The sequence below is a fragment of the Mytilus edulis genome, chromosome 6 (genome assembly GCF_963676685.1).
Source record: "Mytilus edulis chromosome 6, xbMytEdul2.2, whole genome shotgun sequence".
Classification (NCBI taxonomy): Eukaryota; Metazoa; Mollusca; class Bivalvia; order Mytilida; family Mytilidae; genus Mytilus; species Mytilus edulis.
In genome coordinates, this window is record NC_092349.1 from 18,010,595 (window position 1) to 18,033,889 (window position 23,295).

The window sequence follows — 23,295 nt, forward strand, 5'->3', positions numbered from 1 at the left end:
TTATAAGAAAAGCCTTGTAACTTTCTTTGTGTTACGGTTGTGTTTGATCCACACACAAATTTTATCTTTTGACACCTAAGTATTCCACTTTTCCAACGCACCACACACAAAACCAAACCAATGTGGGAAAAGGTTACATTTATTACCTATGCATCTTATATAAAACGAGATACATTTTAAAAGATCTGAATGATATGCAGACCTGCCAACTATCCCGATTTTCGCGGTATCATCCCGATTTTTATCCCTCAACCCGAATCCCGATATCGGGATCGTAAAACTAGTCAAAATCCCGATTTTCACCAAATATACCCGAAAAATATTGTTTACCGATTTTGAAGTTATTCTGATCAATTTTTAAAAATCTATAATTTTACCTGGGGACATATTTAATATGACAAGTTAACGACCCTACGCTAATCAACAGTCACAACAGGTGTCATAATTAGTGGTTGTATGGGTACAATGTATGGTTGTATGGTTGTAATCAGATTACCTAATGGGTCGTAACAGTCCTCAAAATTAATTTGTATACACAAATTTGGTCAACAGCCTTTCAATTTTAATCAATTTATCATACAAGTACAATTTGCAACATTTGCCGTAGTTCCACAACAAAATCATAATTAATTGAAAGATGAGAACTGTAATGAACTCTCAAGAAAACATCGTTCATCTTGAAATCCGTTTAATTTTTGAAACCAGACGTCGTGTGTCTGTTGATTTAAAATCGACGCCATTTTGTATTCACTTCTACTGTGTTACTGAATAAGCCTCCGCCGGTAAGAGCACCTCTGAATACAAAGAAAGATAACTCAAATTTTATCCATTTTCTCATTGATACTGATGAGACCATATATAAGTAAGACTAAATCAAAATCTGTCTTCATCCTTCTAACTTTAGGACATGTAGTTTTAGGTCTTTTGAGTCAAGGTTCATAGATAAGAAGGTCTTTGGAGGGGAAAAGGAGGGGGTCTCTACTTTGAATCCTTTATTTTTTATGCCATTTTTCTCTATTCTTCAGTTATTTTTGTCAATTTTATAATTTAATAGTACAAGAATCATGCAAATTAAAGACATCAAGGCCTACAAGCTCATCATTAGTATACCAAAAGAAAAAAGAAGAGAACTTAGACAATTTTAGGAGTAAAAAACAATGCACACAGAAAAGTCGCTAAAATTGTAACCCTTAAAAATCTGGTCGCGCACTAAATCCCCCATGGAGATTTTCAAAAGTTGGCAGGTCTGGATATGAAAAGGAAGAGGTAGCAGAACCTAAGCAACACTAGATCCAGGTTTTAAACATTGTTTATGAAAGTTGATCCATGTCTATATTTTTTTAGAGAATTTGAAGTATTTGAATCAGATCCCGGATTTAGACACAGTCTATGGAAGTTGATCAATGTATATTTAGATGGAACACAAGAAGTATTTGATTCTTCAAAAGATGTCTGTTTATCTCAGTATTTGTTGATAGGTAATTTATGTTTATAACAGCCAAAGAATGAGTAAATTTATGTTTATAACAGACAAAGAATTAGTAAATTTAGGTTTATAACAGACAAAGAATTAGTTAATTTATGTTTATAACAGACAAAAAATTAGTAAATTTATGTTTATAACAGACAAAAAATTAGTAAAATTGGTATCAACTTGGGTAGTCAGGAACCTTATGTTCAGTGGTTGTCATTTGTTGATGTGGTTCATAATTTTTGGGGCTCTAATAGCTTGCTGTTCGTTGTGAGCCCATGCCGTACTTTGAACTATAATGATTTACTTTTACAAATTAGTCCATCATCATCATTGATATATTGTTTCTTATGACAAACTTGGCGTCCGTCGTCGTCGACGTCGTCGTCGTCGTCGTCGTCGTCGTCGTCTGTCGTCGTTAACAATTTTTCAAACATCTTCTCCTCTGAAACTACTGAATGGATTTGGTTAAAACTTAACATGATTGTTCCTTAGTATATCCTGCACAAAATGTGCGCTTCAATTTTTGATACGTCAAAAAACATGGCCGCCGTTACTTAAAATAGAACATAGGGGTCAAATGCAGTTTTTGGCTTATATCTCAAAAACGAAAGCATTTAGAGCAAATCTGACATGGGGTAAAAATGTTCATTAGGTCAAGATCTATCAGCCCTGAAATTTTCAGATGAATCAAACAAACCATTGTTGGGTTGCTGCCACTTAATTGGTAATTTTAAGGAAATTTTGCAGTTTTTGGTCATTATCTTGAATATTATTATAGATAAAGATAAACTGTAAACAGCAAAAAAGATCAGCAAAGTAAGATCTACAAATAAGTTAATATGACCAAAATTGTCAATTGACCCCTTAAGGGGTTATTGTCCTTTAATGACAATTTTTCACAATTTGTTCATCATATTTGCTAACTTTAAAAAATCTTCTCCTCTGAAACTACTGAATGGATTTGGTTAAAACTTAGCATGATTGTTCCTTAGATTATCCTGCACAAAGTGTGTGCTTTGATTTTTGATCCGTCAAAAAACATGGCCGCCGTTACTTAAAATAGAACATAGGGGTCAAGGGCAGTTTTTGGCTTATATCTCAAAAACGAAAGCATTTAGAGCAAATCTGACATGGAGTAAAAATGTTCATTAGGTCAAGATCTATCAGCCCTGAAATTTTCAGATGAATCAAACAAACCATTGTTGGGTTGCTGCCACTTAATTGGTAATTTTAAGGAAATTTTGCAGTTTTTGGTCATTATCTTGAATATTATTATAGATAAAGATAAACTGTAAACAGCAAAAAAGATCAGCAAAGTAAGATCTACAAATAAGTTAATTTGACCAAAATTGTCAATTGACCCCTTAAGGGGTTATTGTCCTTTAATGACAATTTTTCACAATTTGTTCATCATATTTGCTAACTTTAAAAAATCTTCTCCTCTGAAACTACTGAATGGATTTGGTTAAAACTTAGCATGGTTGTTCCTTAGATTATCCTGCACAAAGTGTGTGCTTTGATTTTTGATCCGTCAAAAAACATGGCCGCCGTTACTTAAAATAGAACATAGGGGTCAAATGCAGTTTTTGGCTTATATCTCAAAAACGAAAGCATTAAGAGCAAATCTGACATGGAGTAAAAATGTTCATTAGGTCAATATCTATCAGCCCTGAAATTTTCAGATGAATCAAACATCCAATTGTTGGGTTGCTGCCACTTAATTGGTAATTTTAAGGAAATTTTGCAATTTTTTATTCATTATCTTGAATATTATTATAGATAAAGATAAACTGTAAACAGCAAATATGATCAGCAAAGTAAGATCTACAAATAAGTCAATTTGACCAAAATTGTCAATTGACCTCTTTAGGAGTTATTGCCCTTTAAAGACTTTTTTCACAATTTGTTCACCATGTTGACTTACTTTAAAAAATCTTCTCTTATGAAACTGCTGTATCAATTTCAGCAAAACTTATGCTAAATGAGTTTCAGAGTTTCAGAGTATCTAGTATAAATTTTATATTTCATTTCCTTGTATGTCAAGAAACATAGCTCCTATGGCTAAAATAGAACATAGGAGAAAATGATTTTTTTTTGCTTTTGAAGAAAATAGGACGATTCAAAGAACATTTAAATAAATTGAAAAGCCAAAATAATCATTGATGAGAGATTAAACCAAAAAAATTCAGGTGAGCGATTCAGGCTCTTGAGAGCCTCTTGTTTCTTATGACAAAATGGTGGTTAACATTATTTATGCTACTGTTCACTTTTGTCACTAGGATGAGATATTGGCCTTCTTTAATTGAATAAAATTGAAAAATTGTGCTTTAAGTTAGACATTCCGAGGTTATACGTTTCAACATCTTTAAAAAATAAAAAAGATATTGTTTTTGATGAGAAAATTGTAGAAGTTTGATGTTGACACTTTGTCATTGTACTTGCTGCTCTGGAGTTATGGTCCTTGATTAATTTATCAATGGCACTCATAAATGTAAAAAAAAGTCTGGGTTTAGAGCTTTACTCAAATAGTTGTAGGGTTTAATATATACCTGCATGTAAGGTATTCTAATCAGTGGCAGATCCAGAATTTTTTTTACTGACAACTGCCTAAGAGGGGGCCCGCTCCAGTCACGCTTCAGTGATTCCCTATGTAAGCAACCAAATTCTTTCCCGAAAAGGGGGCTGGGTCCCCCCCTCAAAATCCGCCTCTGGTAATAGCAGATATTAAGGAAGATGACCAGGATTAAGTACAAATGTAGCAAAATCACTTTGATCTATATGAAAATCCTTTGAACCAACATCTTACAATTGATGAAATAGTATTGATAAAATATGACTTTGTCTTGTAATGTTATATCTAATATGTACTCTTTTATTGTCTATATACCCATTAAATTAATTTTTAATTTGTAAACATATTAAAATATATTAGAAATGTTATATTGGCTGAAAGGGTGTAGATCGAGTTTATACTCTGAACTTAAACTTGAGATGTTTTCAAACTATCACCAGCATATCATTTGATAAATGGACTTTTTTTATCCCTTACAATTGCTAATTAGATATACCTTGAAAGGAGATCTTATTGCTGTTGTACCTTTTCAGGAGAAGGCTACTCCAAGTTGTTAAAGACATGTAGAAACAATGAGGTACCAACAGTTATATCAGGATTACAAGATATTATTAGTAAACTCAGGTACTATCTCATATATAGTAAAAACAAATTTCAGAAATTATTGTGTGCATTTATTATTGCTATTTTGTTATTTTATATTTAAATGCAATTTTTTATTTGAGAAAAATCCTGTTTAATTCACATAAAATATTTCAAAATCTGAGTTTAGATTATTGCTTAACAACTCTGTCACATTTTCCCCAATAATAAAAACCTCGCAATAATTTTTGAATTTACAGTAGTTGAACTAATTTATTGCTAGAATCACTGTGGTCTAGGATCAGCAAACTTTAACCAGTAATATTTGTGTAACATATGTCTTCATTTTGATAAAAAAAATCAATAGCAAATGAAAATACATGAAATTGTCAATATAAAATAAAAAGATCTGGTATGAATGCTGATGAAATAACTATCCAACTGAATCCAAAATACTTGGATTTAAGCAATAATAGGTCACCTTATGGCCTTCAAAAATGAGCAAAACCCATACCATACATATAGTTAGTAATAAAAGGCCAGGACATTAAAATATTTAAAACATTTATCAAGAATAAAACCAATGGTCTGTTATTGATCAAACTGAATACTGGGGTATTATTCTAAATAACAAAATTACAAAAATATTGTCATGGTTGTCCAGAATTCGGGGAAGAAATATTTGTAACAACATTATTTTAACAGACTTACTGTTTTGTGTAATGTTGTGTATTATCTTACGCATTGTAAAAATGATGATAAAGATTCAAATCTACAGAAAATATGACAAAATCTCATATTAATTTGTTGAATTTTATTTTACATACTATTGTACTGTAGTAAATATTCTTCCTCTGTTTATTGTAGGCAGACAAGTTTATCAGATAAGAGAGATGTGTTTAACATTACAAGTGGTAATTTCCAACAAGCTGAAGGTATTTAGTCTTAAAATTAAAAAACTTGTAGACATTTCAATATCAGCATGGATTTGTTATATGATGTGGAAAAACATTTATCTGTGAATTCTTGTGTTAAAATAGGTAGTACTTATGGAACCATTAGTTATTATACCCGCTTTAAAAAAGTGGAGGTATTCTGTTTTACCTCTGTCCGTCCATCCATCTGTCCCATGAATATTTTTTATCACAATTTTCTAAGGAACTACGTACATAATAAAGATTTTTGAAATTTGTTTTCAAGGTTTAATAGAAGTCAGCTATACCCTGTGTGATGCGTTTTTATATTCATCAATCAGCAACTTCCTGTTTACCACTGAACACTTACATCATTTGACACATGACATCCAAGTTGAAAATTTTTGTTACATTTTTCTCAGGAACTCCATTCCAAGGATTTTTGAATTTCGTTTCATGGTTAATATAAAAACATACTACAATATTTATTAATTAACAATGAAATACTTCGGATTGTCCCACTTTTTCACAAAATACTGTATTGTCTACTAAATAACAAAATTGTACAAATTTAGGAGTTAAAAATAATAGAAGTTTTGTAAAAACCAACAAAGTGGCAAAATTAAACCAGAAAAAAAATTCATAGAAACTAATTTAAGTCTGAGCAGGTTCAGAAAAAAAAACACCAAAAAAAATTCCTGATAATGATCTCATGTGTTCCGAAAGGGTAAATAAGTAGATCCTGGTTCAAATATAGTACCCATTGAGTTGCTTATGACAATGCACTATTAACATAAAGGAGATGAACGTTCAAATATATTTAATTTAGTTTAGACAACATGTTTACTATTTTAGTATTCCACAATGCAGTATTTTGTAACATATATCCACCTGTTAGAGACCTTTGTCAGAGTCAAACAGCACAAGTTCAGTTAGCAGACATATTGGCTGAGATTTCATTGTTGGCATTAGATTGGTTTGTATAGGATAATATTATGAAACAGACAACTAATTAACATGTCTCTATCAATTTAAATGAGTGGATACTGATGAAAAGAAGGGTTGTTAATGTTATTAAGTACACTAAAAGTTAAAAAAAAAAATTTTTTATTGGCCTTCATTTGTTGAGAAGACTTGTCAGTCTACCCTCACACAAATTTGTTCATTATTCAAGAACACAGGTTGATGATTTTAAATTCTAATGCAATTTGTATGTAACAATTTTTTTTATTGGCTAAAAGTTTCCGTCAAATTGACAGTTGACCAGGCGTAACTAAGGAGGGACAACTATTTTGAAATGATTGAATCAACAAATGTTCGATTACTACTACATAATCGAAAATAAAACAACACCTACCTCAAATTCGCCATTTGAATGTAAATTTATTCGAATTTGAAGCGTACAGATAACGTAATAACCTCCAGTTTGTAAGTTTTCATTTGTATGATGTCACGTTTACCTATGACCTCTTTGCGCCAAAATCGTTCTTGAAGTTTCGCAGATTTTTTTTATTTGTCAAGTTAAGACATTTTTCCAAGTTTTATTGTATTATTTCTTATTGTAATGCATTAGAATCGGAATAACAATACTGTAGTTGAAGAGTTGCCACCGTCAATTTTGATTTGACGGTCGCAAATCTCCAATTTACTGTCTCTGCTATGCGTCGCCAGTAAAACTGCATTTGCGACCGTCAAATCTACAATTGACGGTGGCAACTCTTCAACTACAGTACTGTTATTCCTTAAGTAATCCAAGGTTGAGGGTTCAATCCTCATGGAGGTAAAACCAAATATTTAAAAACTGGTATTTGCTGCTTCGAAATCGAAAAATGATGAAAAGACAAAAACAACAGTTCACATAACACATCATAGAATAACTAGACCCTGAGCAACTTTAACCCCACCAATAACTGGATGTGATCTCAGGTACTCCAGAAAAGTAAGCAGATCCTGCTCCTAAGTAGTCCTATCTATTGTATTCTATTTAACAATGTGTATGAATATTAAAATGGAATTTGTTTTGATATTATAACAATATTAATAAAACATATAAATAATCATTCTGTTCTTGTAGTAAACCAGACGATTATTTCACTGTTATGAAGTTGATGTTGAACTGTGAAAACATAAATAAAAAGTAAGTACAAAAATATACACTTTATACTTGTTATTTTTTTATAAAGATAATTTTGTATCAGTATATTTTTGTTCATGGATACTTAATTTCGCATTTAAATTTGCATTGATTTAATTTCATGATATTCATATTTTCTGGATGTAATTATAAGAAATTATAATCTTTGATTTACACAATCGAAGACTTAATAAAGAAAAACAGACCACACCATGGCAAAAAAGAAGAATGAAGAAATAAGAAAGTACAAGTCATTAAAACACTACAGAGGAAACTAAAGATGTAGCAAAATGAACACACTGACAGCTGTAAATTTCTGCAGTATCGGCTTTTCTCATTGTTGAAGGCCATACTGCAACCTTTAGCTATTAATTTCCACATCGTTTGGTCTCTTGTGGGGAGGTGTCTCATTGGCAATCCAACCACATTTTCTTTTTTATACCTACCAATAAATTAAGGGGGAAATTTAATTCTCCTCAATGGATTAATTATATCTGCTTCCCTAGTGACAGCTGGTATGTTATGTACTCTTATTGTACTACTTAACTATTGAAATATATAAATGAGTCATGTACAGTGATAAGGCATTTACAAAAGAATCTCAATAATTTTTATCTAAACATACAATTATCGAATGTGAACTATTTTACAGTATTGTATGCAGATACCTCAGTCACATTGTTACTGTTGATAATGCCCTTGACCTTTTATCAAGTCACATGGCCAACTATCAAACTGCCTTGATACAGACCTGGATAAGATGTGCTGTATTGGTGCCTGCTTCATCACAACAACTTCAGGCCCTGAACAGGTATATTTATATATTGTGGTCACATGACCAACTATCAAAATTCATTGATACAAACCTGGATAAGATGTGCTGTATTGGTGCCTGCTTCATCACAACAACTTCAGTCCCTGAACAGGTATATTACATAATGTGGTCACATGACCAACTATCAAAATACATTGCTACAGACCTAGGTCCTGTTCAATAATTTTAGCGGCTAGGTAGCAGCTCCATAGCTGCTATCAATATCTATGTTGCAGCTAGGCTAGCTACACATTCATAAATAAATCTATGTAGCCCTGTGTAGCTGCTACGATATTGAATGCAACCCTGGATAAGGTTTGCTGTAAATGTACCCTGCTTCATCACAACAGCTTCAGGCCCTGAACAGGTATATTATATAATGTTGTCACTTTCAAATTTCATTAATACTTCTTCTTCTTTAAATTTCCCAGTCTTCCATCTGCTGAATAAAGATGATTAATAACTGGTGCATTAGTGGCCTATTTATTTACTGTAAATTCAGAAATTATTGCGTGCATTTATTATTGCGATTTTTTCATTTTAGACTTAAATGCAATTTTAATTTTTACGATTTTGCGAAAAATCCTGTTAAATTCATATAAAATATTTCAAAATGCGAGTTTTAATTATTGCGTTTACAACTCAGTCGCATTTTTCGCAATAATAAAAACCTCGCATTAATTTCTGAATTTACAGTAAAACAAGTTAACATTTTAGTTATATACAAAAAACAGTGCAGACTTAGTGATTAAAACTATCAAACTGCATTGATTCACACCTGGATAAGGTGTACTGTATTAGTGCCTGCTTGAATAAACTACATTTAAAATTTTTTTATCTTTAAATTACCAGAAGCATGCTGAATCTACCAGCTGTACAAGGTATCTTGAACAGAGCCAGCTACGTTGTACCAGACGAACATGACAAGATCATATTCCATGTGTTCAAAGCTATACAGAACTTGTATGATAAATTAGAGGTACAGTAAAAAATCCAATAAGAAAATTAATTTAATACCTTGTCTATCATTATTGGACAAAGGTGATCTTGTCAAGGCTATACAGTTCAAAATTTTATAATTGTATGACATCATGAGCTCAGGGTTTGCAAAATCAAAATGATCTGCAATAACTGTTATCTTCTAATTTAAATTTAAAGTTCAAAATATTTATACCTCTGCTTTAAAAAAGGTGGGTATACTGATTTACTTTTGTCCGTCTGTCCCATAAATATTTTTTATTGTATCTTTCTCTGGAAATTCACCAAATGTTTTTCTGAAATTTGATCTTATGGGTTATATAAGTCAGCTATACGATGTGATGTGTTTTCAGATTCATCACTCAACAACTTCTTGTTACCGAACACTTACATACTTTTACACCATCAAAATTATCCAGTTGAGGTGGGGGTATCATCAGTGAGCAGTAGCTCGCAGTTTCAATTGTTATTCACTAAGCTTTAATGATGGCATAAATGACTGCAAAATCAGTTTCAAAAGACCTGAGATAACTATATATATTATACCCTTGTGCTATGACACTTGTTTTCTATATATATTGCAGCTTAACAAATTTATATTATAATTACTCTAGATTACCAGTACACAGTGTAAAATATTTTATCCTGGCATCAATAGTCAAATACAAGAGTCATACACAAGTTTTTGTATTCAGACCATTTTGTAATACCTCATTGTGCTTTGTTGTAGAATTGGAAAGAGAAGATAGAACTTCGTGAACAAGTGACAGATTATGTGAAAGATATTCATCGCCATGTCACACCATTCTTACAGACGTTCCGACCAATAGAAACACTGTCTACAGCTTATTCTGTCATAGGCTACCTTATCAAGTGTTGTGCTAACCTGTTGTATGTCAAGGTATTTATTTTGATTGCTTCTAATTGGTAGATTTTGATGTGTAAAATTTATCGATATTCCATACACCAGTATTCTATTTTGTGTTATCTCTTAAAGTAAAAGGAAGTTAAAATTATTTGATGCATATTGTTACTCTAGGGAATAATTTGTCTTAATGTACTTTTAGGGACCTTGTATTTCAGAGATAAGTTTTAGTTATGTGTAAGTTTTAGGTTTAATATTAAGGGCTAGTGTTAGTTTGTATATAATAAGGATAGCCTTATATGCATGGCAATCGATGGGTTGGGCCCATTATGTATATGAAGGCCAAATATTGCATACATTTCATATCAATAAGCTCTTTAACTTTAGGTAACTGCTTAAAATATGGAAGAGTTTCTTATTTATTACAGTTGAATGAGTTACATTTGTAATTATATTATCTTCTTTTTCAGTCCAAACCCAACTGTCCACTCCCAGACATTATAAATACCATGATAGTACCACACACTTTGTTCAAGAAAGATAAACCAACCAGTCCAGTCTTCTTAGGAATTATCAGGGATCACTTACATTTGGTACTTACAAGGTCATACTGAAAGAAAAAATATAACTATCCATTTTAGTCCAGTATTTCCTGTGCCTGTGAAGGACTAATTAATGAGCTGTTAACAGACTATTATTTGAACTTGGAATTATTTTTAATTATGGCTTGATTTCTTGTTATTGAAATTTTTAATAAATTCCATGTTTATTCTGTACTGAAATGTTCTGTGCTGCGCACAACACTTTCTATTACAAAGAAAATAGTATATTTTCAATATGTACTGTGCCGCGCACAACACTATCTAACCAAAATACATTGTATGGAAAGTGTTATTAACCGCTCAAAAGATTATAATACCAAATAAACATGGAATTTATCAAAAATTTGAAACACAAGAAATTATGCAAATTCCATAATTAAAAATAATTCCAAGTTCAAACAATAGCCTGTTTGTTGTATCACTAGTATTTAAGCTGTTTTAAATGGGCATTGGCTGTCAAATTAATGTTCACCAATTTGACTCAAATTCTCGTATTTGATTTATAACATACTAATTAACTATAGAGTTGATCTCTGAAGACTGCTGACGGTCATATAAGTGATATAAACATAAATATAGATAGAAATAGAAAGAGAAGTCATGGAATTGGATATTACTAGGTCTGCAATTTAATTTCATATTATAGGTTAAATAAATATGTTAATTATAAATGATCTACCTTTGTTTCAATTTCAATGTTGACATTCTTTTACCTTTAACAATTGAACAAGAAAAAATCATGCGTAATCCATCCCTAGTTAAGGTGTTAGATTAAAGGTCACATGAATACAGATTCAATGAGGTTTAATTTAGTCACTTGCATGTGAATACTTCATCATTAATGTTTCTTCACATATTTTTCCAATCAAAGAGCTGATAGCTCTGAAGTGGAAGAAGGTGAATAAAAGGTAACTTGAATAACCATAAAAGCAGCCCCACTTACCCAGGCTGCTTTGTTCCATTATCGTTAAAATGTATTTTTTTTCTTCAAACAAGAAAAGGTCATAAGTACATGGATTTCCCATCCGTACAATCATTTTCTATGTTCAGTGGACTATGAAAATTAGGTAAAATCTTTAATTTGGCAGTAATTAAGAAGATCATATCAAGAGGAACACATGTGTACTAAGTTTCAAGTTGATTGGATTTCAACTTCATCAAAAACTACCTCGACCATAAACTTTATAACCAGAAGCAGGACGGACAGACTAGAAAACATATTGCCCATAAATGGAGCATAAAAATAGTAAGACTTGTTTCATACCTGCCAACTTTTGAAAGTTCCCATATGGGTTTTTACTGCACAACAATTTTAAAGGTTACAATTTTTAGCGACGTATTTTGCAAGATCTGGATTGTCTAGAAAAAGTGTCATATTTGTATGATGAACTTACATGCCTTTTCCTTAAGTCTGTTTGCATGATTCTAGTTATATATTAAATCGGTAGAAAAAATATACATGAAGCTAGCAGACCAGGGTTTATTTTCCAGATTAAGAATATTAGATGCTTGTTGAAATTTCCAATTTTGAATTACGCACAAAGATGGACCTTTAACAGGTTGGGAACAACACTCCAAATGAGGGTAACCTAACTGGAAGATCATCACAACCCACTGTAAAAAATGAACACAAAATAGAATTTTTCAATAAAATGCTGAAAATAGGCTTTAAAGTATTAAAATGCATTGCAAAAAAAAATAATTCATTAAATAAATTTAAGTAGAATATTCCTATGATATTCCTTTTCATATTGGATACAAATTTTATTGAGTCTACTGCAGACACTTTGTAGTCAAAGTGTTTCAACTGAGGTACTACACAGGCGTCAAAAGGCGTCATTATGGAGTAAAGGGGGTGGCGTCAAAAAGCGTCATTATGGAGGAAAGGGTTAAGTACTGAATGGTCAAAACATCATGTTTTTTTATCGACATAAATTTTGTCATAAATGTAACCAAATGATGTAGAAATTGTGTTTTTTCTTCAAATTTCCATCAAATTGTAATGTTTATAGTTCCATTATTGCCTCTCTATCATGTCTATTTGAATAAAATAAAATAATAAGAAGAATCTGTTTCTTGTTTTGTTTTGTTTTGTTTTTGACAAATGATTGTTCACTGCTAGCAAATGAATCATTATATTTATATATCTTATCTGTATATATTTTTGTTCATGTCTTCATCTCCTTATCATTTGTAAATGTATAGACAAATAAGAAAGAAATAAGCTCCACATGTATATTTGCAACATCGTAAATTAATTAAAGTAATATTCAGTTGTAAACAAAATTAAAATATAAACTTCAATTTAATCCTTGAAAGGAGGTCTAGATTGCTAAAATAATTTATAAATTTTAATTTTTTTATTTGTCCAAAATCATTTAAATTCATTTAATCAACATCCTTTTATGATTATTTGATTAAAATATTAATCATTTATAGTCTTTTTACAATTTACAATTTTAAAAGCAAAATAACTGAAAACAGGATAAAACAAAGGGAAGTAACAAAAAAGTATATCAATATGCCCAATACACATCGTTTTGATAACACAACGGCAGTTAGCCGGAGGTAAACATCGTTGATTACCAGTATGTTTGACACCCAAGCTGTCAAGTGAAACCATATAATTATACATCTTCTTTGATGTTCAGGTAAAATTTAACACAGGTGTCAATTACACCCGTACAGTAGTAAGAAATGATCAAATATGGCGTCTGAAAAATTTCATACACGGGAGTTTTTTCTCCTAAACGGGAGGTTCACATGTATGTTACGAAGGGCATCTAATTCACATGACAAAGGAAAACCATGAATAAAGACAACACTTTATATATCCTTTTTATTCATATAAAAACAAATCTTCTTGTCTGCAGGATTGCAAATTCGTAACTTCAAGGGCGAACTTGTAAACAGGGCGAGTTGTCCCGATACCAAATTCACGCATGCGTAATACAAATATCTACAGTTAAAACATCCTGTTACAAGTAAACAAATAACGTTCATGTGGATGAGATGAAATCTAATAATTTACATAAATAAAAGGGTCATATTTACGATAGTGATTGTTTTACAATCATAATTTACAAATTAAATGATTCAGATGCCTAATCATGTGTAAAAATCGGTGTCAGGAATCTAAGTTGTTTTGAAATTGTAATACACGAAATGAATGCGGCATACGGAGACTCAATGCCAATGGTCAGCCCCTTAAGTCTTCAGAAGACTTGACGTCTTCTTCCACTAAAAACTATACATGTTATTTCAGTTTGATACTAAATTAGTCAAACATTATAATTGTTATTTTAGTGTGTAGGTGAATAAGCCAATCTTTATACTTATTATTTTAGTTTGTTAATGTATTTGCCAAAATTTATACTTGTTATTTTAGTTTTTAAGTGGATTAGCCAATCTTTATACTTCTTAGTTCAGTTTGTTAGTGGATAAGTAGACCATTATATACTTGTTATTTTAGTTTGTTAGTGGATTAGCCAATCTTGATTTTAAAAGAGACCCTTTCATACAGAGAAGGTTAAAGGACATTGTCACAATATATCTGGTTAAATTCTGGGTAAGTTTTCAATAGTAAAAAAAATTTCACTGTAGAGGCAAAAGATACCAAAAAGTATCATTGGTATAAAATAAAAAAGGGGAAAAGATACCAAATTCAAACTTATAAGTAAAAAAATAAACTGTCAAGGTCATGCCAAGAAAGACATGGACCAAAACACAACATCAAAAAATTAAATGGAAATTTCGAGTCAACCGAGTTCGAGACAACCAGAGTTAACTGTATATGTTTAGGAACATATGAGTATTTGGACCATACGCCTGTGGTCATGACAGTATGGGTATATACTCATATGGTCCGACCATACGTGTATGGTTGGGGTAATTAACAAGTTTACATTTAATACTTAACTCTTCATAAGGTATGACCCATCTAGTTGTGACGTCATTGAAAAGACGATATCAAAGGTCACTCTATTGTAATAAAATGATGAAACAATTAACTAAATAAAAAATAAACAGTTTCACACATTTTATTTTACTCACTAGTCACAACTATAGTAATAAAATTGAAAATGGAAATGGGGAATGTGTCAAAGAGACAACAACCCGACCAAATAAAAAACAACAGCAGAGGGTCACCAACAGGTCTTCAATGTAGCGAGAAATTCCCGCACCCGGAGGCGTCCTTCAGCTGGCCCCTAAACAAATATATACTAGTCACATTTTATACTGATTTGGTATTACTAGTGAATGGCAATATATCGACTTGGGAAGATATTTTCCAAAATTTCTTAGTTAACTGTTATGGAATGTCCCAAGTATCCCCTTATCGTTGTGCACAGCTGCTTAGAAGGCTAACTGCAAAAGATCGTGCACAACCAAGAGGTGCAAATGCAGAAAAGATATGGCACTGCAGGAAGTAAATGTCACCATAAGCATAAATGTGATAATATAATAACCAATCAAAAACAACTGTGGCATCAATATTTGATGTTTATGTAGCCTTTCAATTATAAAATTAATACATTTTCATGTAATCATCATTCTTTTCTTTTAGATAAAGTTTATTGTATTATTGAAACGTTTCTAATACATATTTGAAAAAAATACCTATATGGTCCAAAATACTAATATGGTCCGGCTGGTTAATAACAGAACGAGTATATACTCATATGGTCGGGAACAACTGTTTCAAAGGGTGCAAAATACATTATAATTATTAAGCCCTTGATCACATTCTTTTATTCAAATAAAAATAAAATAAAAGCCATGATTTCAAAGTACATGTATTTACAAAAAATTTAACAGAACAATGTGTATGTATATTTTCATTATTTGTTTATTTTAGAACTCAACAGGAAGTACTTCATCCCTTGTTCACCCATTAGTAGTAAGTAATTCATTTAAAGAAAAGGATTAAATGAAAAATGCTTTACAAGTTTGATGTTTTAAATTTCTTTTCTTGTATTGATGTAGAAGCAATTAATGTTTATATAGGTGCTAAAACATGCAAAGAACTATTTGAACAGAACAGAAACAAATATAATAGCCAAACCCATCTACAGTAAACTTTGCCTGAGGGTGTTGGAACTTTGTAATGATTTATTGATAAGTAAATGAGAAATATAACGATTTTATAAAAGTTAGGCAGGCATAAAATTTAAAGTCATTCAAAATGCTTTTACTAAAAGAAATATGCATTTAATTCAGTAGTGGGAATGTTGGCAATGATATCTTATGTTCAAGCCAGGACAATACAAATATATACTTTCTAGAAATTAGGAAAGTTAAGAGTTACTGAAATCTTTAAACCACAATAAAACTCTGACTTCAGAAATTGAATTTAAATTCATTTTGCTCATATAAAAAAAAGATGAAGAAAACCCAGAAATTAAAAAAAAAGGTATATACAGACTGAAAATTTGTTTATCGGAGGTTATTTATGTTTATAATTTAGTACATACTAAATTTCTTGATAATTCTGTCTATATTATGACATACAAATATTAAGTGCCAGTCTGCCTAAGAATTAGGCAGTGGTTAAAACATGACCAAAAAAACCCACCCTATTTGACATTGATTTCAGTTCATAATATGTAGTTATGCACAAAAATAACATTCATTTCCATTTTCTGTTCTGGTAATAGAAGATACAATTTGGTTGAAATGCACTAGAAATTAACGAATAAGGGGAGACAACTCTAATTTGCTATCATTCTAACCAATTTTCTAACCAAGTTATTTGATATTACCAGACACAAACAAACGAAAGACTATTACTTATTAACTCAGGATGATGGTTAGTATTAAATAGCATGATTAACTCGGTGGGTTTTTTCTAATCATGTTTTAATATTTACCTAAATTGCCCGACTCTTACAAAGACTGGCAATCAACTACATGCTTAGAGATGAAATGTTTTATATTTTAATTTAGATGTCTTTGAAAGGAAGTTATGGTCGTCAGCCAGTAGAATTTTCTGTGAGCTTTAGACAATATATATTTGAGCTGGTTAAAGAAACCTTTATGGTGATATCTCCAACGTACAATTTGCCAGACAATTATCAGATGGTAATTATTTGAAATAATACTGTGTCTTTAATGTAAATTCCGAAATTATTACGATGTTTTAATATGGGAGAGATCCGTTTGCGCCAAAAAAGTGTCCTTTTGCGCCACAACTTTTTTTCTCCAATCCTACGTTTGTGCCACATATTTTAAAATTACATGGTATCATTTGCACCAGACATAAAACATACGATTGCGCCAATTAGAAGAAAAATGACTTCCCTACTCCTTTATTTGGACTTGGAACCTGGCAGTTTACACGGCAAATGTTTCTTTTTCTGAACAACATGTATGTCTACTCCTAATTACTGCTGCATGGCTACTTCCCAATTTAATGTATGTATGTAGTAGCTTGTAACTTAACTTTATTGTCTAAAAACACAAACATTGATGGATGGAATGCATAAAACAGTTCATAATAATTCCTAATAATAATAAAGCCCATATGCATGGTTGGAACAAAGAACTGTGTCATCAACATATGTCGCAAAAAACATAATCAGCAAAAGCTTGTATTTTCTTCTCTATTGGCATATCTTTATTAAATATTCAGCAAAGCAATAAGTTTTATTTTTTCTCTGTACATTGACTATCTAATGCATTTTAAGTCATTTCTCTTCAGATGCTCATCTTCATGGTGAAATATCTCCGAAAAAATATGATATTATTTAAACAAAAAATATGAATATATATTTATCATTAATTTTTATGATAGGTATGTGTACAGGTAAATTGGCGCAAATGAGTTCCGAATATTGGCACAATTGATACATTTGGAAAGCGAAATTTGACGCAAATGATACCCCTGAAAAACAGTAATTGGCGCAAAGGACGGCTGCCTTTAATATTACGAAAAATGCGACTGAGTTATAATTATAATTCACATTTTAAATTTTCTTATATGAATTTAACAGGTTTTTTCGTAATATCACAAAACTTAAAAGCGCATTTTAGTCTGAAATGACAAAATTGCAATAATAAATGCATTCAATAATTTCTGAATTTACAATATATTAAATTGAAAGCCCTACTAAGGTCTATCAATAACATGAGAACTGTTCAACCAATGCTTTTCAAATTTTGATATGTTGTAACTGACTATTAAATGAAGGTATAAAGTTGCATATCGACATTGTACAATTTTGCTGCTCTGGAGTTATGCTCTTTGAGTGATTGGAAAATGGTATTTTATGCAGTAACTTGAGATTTTCAAACAATGCTTAGGCCAATTAAAATTAATTGATAGATTTTCATCCCCGCCCGCCCCTCTGAAATCTTCCCGCCCCGATTTTTTTTATTTTTGAAAAAATTACGATTTCCGGATTTCGTTCATTTCCGTTACCGGTAACCGTCGATAATTTCGTTTCATGTAAAACTTCCTGTTTCAAATTTCGGTTATCGTATTTCTTAGAGTATTCTTACTGAATGATTAAGTCGATATATTCTGCTGATCTATGATGACAACATCATTTACCGAGAATATAGATTGATTTCGAGAAGGACGTGAACTATTCGGGTTACGAGTATTACGCTGTGTCCAAGAACGCAAATCGCCGTATGTCAGAAATGACACAAATGTTTGTGAGTAAAACACCTTGGATTTGTTTTATTTATACAATGACTTTGTGTCAAGAAATTTGGACTGTGAATGAAACCCAAAAGCGTATAAATCGTGGAACACATTTGACTGGAATAAAGAATTTGACATAAGCATGAACTTATTAGATTGGTGTCAGACCGTATATTGAGTTCAGAAAATCAACAAACATACGCATTTTTAAGTTATTAATTTCTAGCAAACTCTTAGATTTAACTTTAGCCATGCCTTTCGATTATTTTGTAGAAAAACAGCAAACATCATCTGTGCCAATACCCACGATAGAGTCATTAAACAACTTTATGTTCTACATTGTATTAATTATATTTGCATCTTGCATATTTAAAAGGACCAACCCTATTATTTCAACACTGTTTGAGTTTTCATTTTATTCTGTACTTATCGTACTCGTGTTGCATACCAATGCACTTGCTTCATTTTATAAGGACAACAAAACATTGCTTACTACAGCTTAGAAAGCAAAATACACTTGATGTAGGTAGTCGAACTGAAAAGAGCATTTCTCCACATTTCTGATGTTTACTATAAAATAGGTTTCTAAAACGGCAATTACATGAAGAATAGTGGTTGCTATAAATCAGAGATATATTTTTACGAATTTGATACATTACTTTAGAGCTTAAGCTCAACGTACATTGATTTTGTTGAACGAGGAATACTGCTTTCTCAAAAGTTGATAAGACAGGACTAAGAATCAATCAAATTAAGGTCATCACTCAAGCAATTTTATGGTCGCCATCATGAGCTGATTGGCTATCATTACAAAAGTGTGTCAGAAATCATATCTCAGTGATATTTTTCCTCAGTCATAACAACCTTCCGTCATTACCGAACTGAACAAAGAAATAACATGACGGGTGCCGTATACAGTGCAGGAAGTGCTTACCCTTCCAGAGCACCTTATTTCACACCTGGTTTTTAGTGGAGTTGTTGTTTCCTACTTATTATTTGTAACTGTTGATGTAAATGTCTTTTAGTTTCATGAGTCTTTGGTTACTCATTGGTTTTGATTGTTATTGTCTTACACACGATACCTTATGGATGTATTTACATGATATAAGCTTAGGATGTATTTACATGATATAAGCTTATTATTACACTTGCATATATGAATAACACGTGACAAGAAGGTTTCATATGAAATAAAATTTAAAAAATAAAATCCTCCCGCCCGCCCCATTTTTTTCAAAAATTTGGATGAAAATCTACTAATTAATTTTAGTTGGCCTTATCAAATTTTAATATGCTATTTTTAATTGCAAATAAATAAACTCATCATAGATACCAGGATTAAAATTTGTATTTACGCCAAAAGGGAGTAATGTTTGACATTGGTAATTTTCACCTCTGCTGTCCAGGAGTTACATCCCTTATAGCACAAGTGAATGTTATCGAAAACTCAGTTTTCATTCAAATTGACAGTCTTTTATTTTTCATGGTTCATTCTCAGCCTGTTTTGTTTAGATTGGTTACTTCATTTATTTGTTTATATTTCAGTCCTTATATTTTACAAGAGATGTTATCAACAGAACAGTAAACAAAGAAGTCATAGCCAGGTAGGGTTATCTAAAGTACTACAGTTATTTGGTATATACTGAATTATTGGAAGAGAAGAAAATATTATGTTTGGAAAATTTGGGTAACAGTTTAAAAATCTTGATAGAAATTTAAAAGTAAATTAAGGTTTTCTATATTGACAGTTATTCTTCAAATGGTATAAAAGCTTTTGAGAATGTTGTCTGTAAATAGTAGGTTAGAATCATTTAAGTGATTTGCTATACACACTATATGCTACTACCAATAACTATATTTGGTAATTTAGTGTTGATGGCAGATATTTAATAAAAGAGTGGGGAAAGACATAATCAGAAAAATCTCATATATTTATTCACACAATCGTTTCTAAATTCTGAGAATTGAATGGCCTCACTTACTGTATAGAAACTTGTCTATTGTTAAATTTTATTTTGTTTTCTTTATTTTGGGGTGGTTATCATATTCAAATAAACTTATCTTTTATTCATATTGTTATTTCTGGGTTTTTTTTCAGTGATTTGTGTATCCTTGTTTGTCCAGTTCTTAGTATACATTTACAATGCGACTCTATATCTACACAGCATCTTTGTCAAACCATCCTTCAACAGATGGTGGAGGCAGGAACCTCTCATCCTCATGTTGGTTCGAGGTAAGTTAGGGTTATTCCATTAAGATATATGTGGGGGGGGGGGCAGGAAGGGAATTCTAAATATCCTTAAAAGCAAGAACCATTTATTAGATAATTTTGCATAATGGTAATAGACACATACTGAAAAAAAGATCTATGAATCACATTCAATAATTAAACTTTCCTTCTTACCCTCCCACATACATTTTAATGGAATGGCCCTTATACTAAGGTATGTAAGATCATATTACAGACAATTTAACAACCTCATGGATAATCAAGGTCGATTAACACCACCCTTATAGTAGATTATATTTGAACACATGTTATTATGTCTCTATTTCTGAAGTGAGGGAATACTGCACAAATATTGAAACGGAGAAGTTTACAAGAAAACAAGAAGAAAACAATTAAGTGATTGACAGTATGCTTTAATAGTTAATGATATGTATGGACAATATCCATGTTTATTTCCTTATAAGTAACAAAAGTCACTGGGGAAGATGTGTTTGTCAAAGAAAATACCTTTTGGAAATTGTATTGTCAAGTGATAAGACATTAAAAAAACTGAAGTTGCTCAACTTTAAAAATATAATGTATTCAGAATTTAATACAATCATGGCCATGAGGTACCATGCATGTCAATCCTTCAGTATTGACAACTCTATTAGTTAAACAGTGTGCAATTGTCCTAATATGGGAATTTATTGGGGTCAGTAAAATGCTATGAGTGATGTGAATTAGGACAATTGCACACTGTGTAATGAATTTATCATGAGTTTGTTATCCCATCACTTATTATATTCAAATTCAATTGTAAGGACAACGTCCAGTCAAATATGTTTAGATATTTAATTTAAAATTGTGAAAAATTAAAAATATTAGGACTATAAAGCAATGGTAATGTAATAAGGGAGATAATTTGAATTGATGTAATAAAAAATTGCTTTGAAATTTATTAGGACAATAATTAGCCAATCGGATGTGTGAACTCACTCTAAACCAGGATAATACATTTTAACCTTTTTTGTTAATCCCTACATCTGTTCAATGGAAGGTCTCTTTGATGCTTATCTTTTTATGCCCCATTTTTATGTCCCATTTATGGACATTATGTTTTCTGGTCTGTGTGTCTGTTCGTTCATCCTTTCGTTCAATCGTCTGTCCCGCTTCAGATTAAAGTTGTTGGTCGAGGTGGTTTTTGATTAAGTTGAAGTCCAATCAACTTGAAACTTAGTACACATGTTTCTTATGATATGATCTTTCTAATTTTAATTCTAAATTAGAGTTTTTACCCCAATTTCATGGTCCACCGAACATAGAAAATGATAGTGCAGATGGGGCATCCATGTACTAGGGACACATTCTTGTTCTTAGTAATGTTCATGAACTATAAAATCATTGTTGTAAAAATGTATTTCATATGTACAGAAAAAACAGAAGTTGAATCCAACGCAGACGAAAACATTTTTTATACTAGGAGCAGATAATATTGTTTTACCATTTTTAACAATGATTGTTGTGCAGTTTATTTTAGGTAGTTTTTGTTAAATTGAATTTCTTATAATGCCTGTTTTACATTTGAAGGGGAGATACAGAGGTAATCACATAGCAGGGGTAATTCTTTTCTTCACTCACAGTCCATTTGTGTAAATTGATTTTTAATTAAAATATTGACTCTGACAGTTGATTAATTCAGTATATGTATGGAATTTAAAAAACTTTCATTTTGTTATAGGGAGATTGTTGGAGAACAGATTATGAACTTTTTATCAAAATTTAAGAAAGTTAAGTTAAACCAGGCTATCAAGACATTAGAAAAGTTACCAAAGTCGGGCAACAGTTATATACAGAAGATTTTACCTAGGATAGAACATGTTATTGTGGAGTATGAATCCTTCAGGGGCACAGGACAGGATACTAAACTAAGGTAAAATTTTCCCTCAGAGGTACAGAGCAGGATACTTGACAAAGGTAATGTATCCCAAGCTGCAAAAAACAGGATACTAAAACAATTATAAATTATATCTACAACTCGTGCAGGGGACCAGGAAACTGAGTTATGGTAGAGGTCATATCATTTGAAAGTGAAAATTGATTCCATCAGAGGTGCAATAGAGGATATTAAGTTGAATTCAAATTCAGTCTGCTTACCTTGATAATAATTCCTTCAATGTCTTATTAGATGTCTACTTATTATAAGCAATATTGAGACTGAACGTAAAACCACAGCACAAAATACTTAACTATAGAAACATCATACTATGAATGATAAATTCTACTAAAATATGCATATGGTCAATTTTGTAATATAAGAGAGAAGAAAGATACCAACAGGATACTCAGACTCAAAAATAACCCAGATATTAAGTAAACTCTTTAAAAACATTCTGAAAATGTTCATTCAACCTTGCACAGCTTATAAAGCCCCCCCCCCCCCCCCCTGCTTTAATTATAGATCTTAGTGTTTCTGTAATTGTTTTGGTAACACAATTCTTTA

General features: G+C 31.3%; 1 protein-coding gene across 1 annotated transcript in view; it reads left to right on the forward strand.

The window, feature by feature from the left end:
• Window positions 1-23,295, forward strand: part of LOC139527295 (protein MMS22-like) — a 57,023-nt gene that overhangs the window by 33,203 nt on the left and 525 nt on the right. Inside the window, exons 22-36 of the mRNA XM_071322649.1 lie at window positions 1,345-1,478; window positions 4,580-4,670; window positions 5,496-5,563; window positions 6,398-6,518; window positions 7,617-7,679; window positions 8,329-8,487; window positions 9,343-9,469; window positions 10,199-10,369; window positions 10,804-10,926; window positions 14,408-14,503; window positions 15,794-15,835; window positions 16,882-17,016; window positions 20,129-20,187; window positions 20,682-20,816; window positions 22,534-22,725. Of these exons, the coding sequence (XP_071178750.1) occupies window positions 1,345-1,478; window positions 4,580-4,670; window positions 5,496-5,563; window positions 6,398-6,518; window positions 7,617-7,679; window positions 8,329-8,487; window positions 9,343-9,469; window positions 10,199-10,369; window positions 10,804-10,926; window positions 14,408-14,503; window positions 15,794-15,835; window positions 16,882-17,016; window positions 20,129-20,187; window positions 20,682-20,816; window positions 22,534-22,725 (1,716 nt within the window). The remainder of the gene's footprint in view (window positions 1-1,344; window positions 1,479-4,579; window positions 4,671-5,495; window positions 5,564-6,397; window positions 6,519-7,616; window positions 7,680-8,328; window positions 8,488-9,342; window positions 9,470-10,198; window positions 10,370-10,803; window positions 10,927-14,407; window positions 14,504-15,793; window positions 15,836-16,881; window positions 17,017-20,128; window positions 20,188-20,681; window positions 20,817-22,533; window positions 22,726-23,295) is intronic.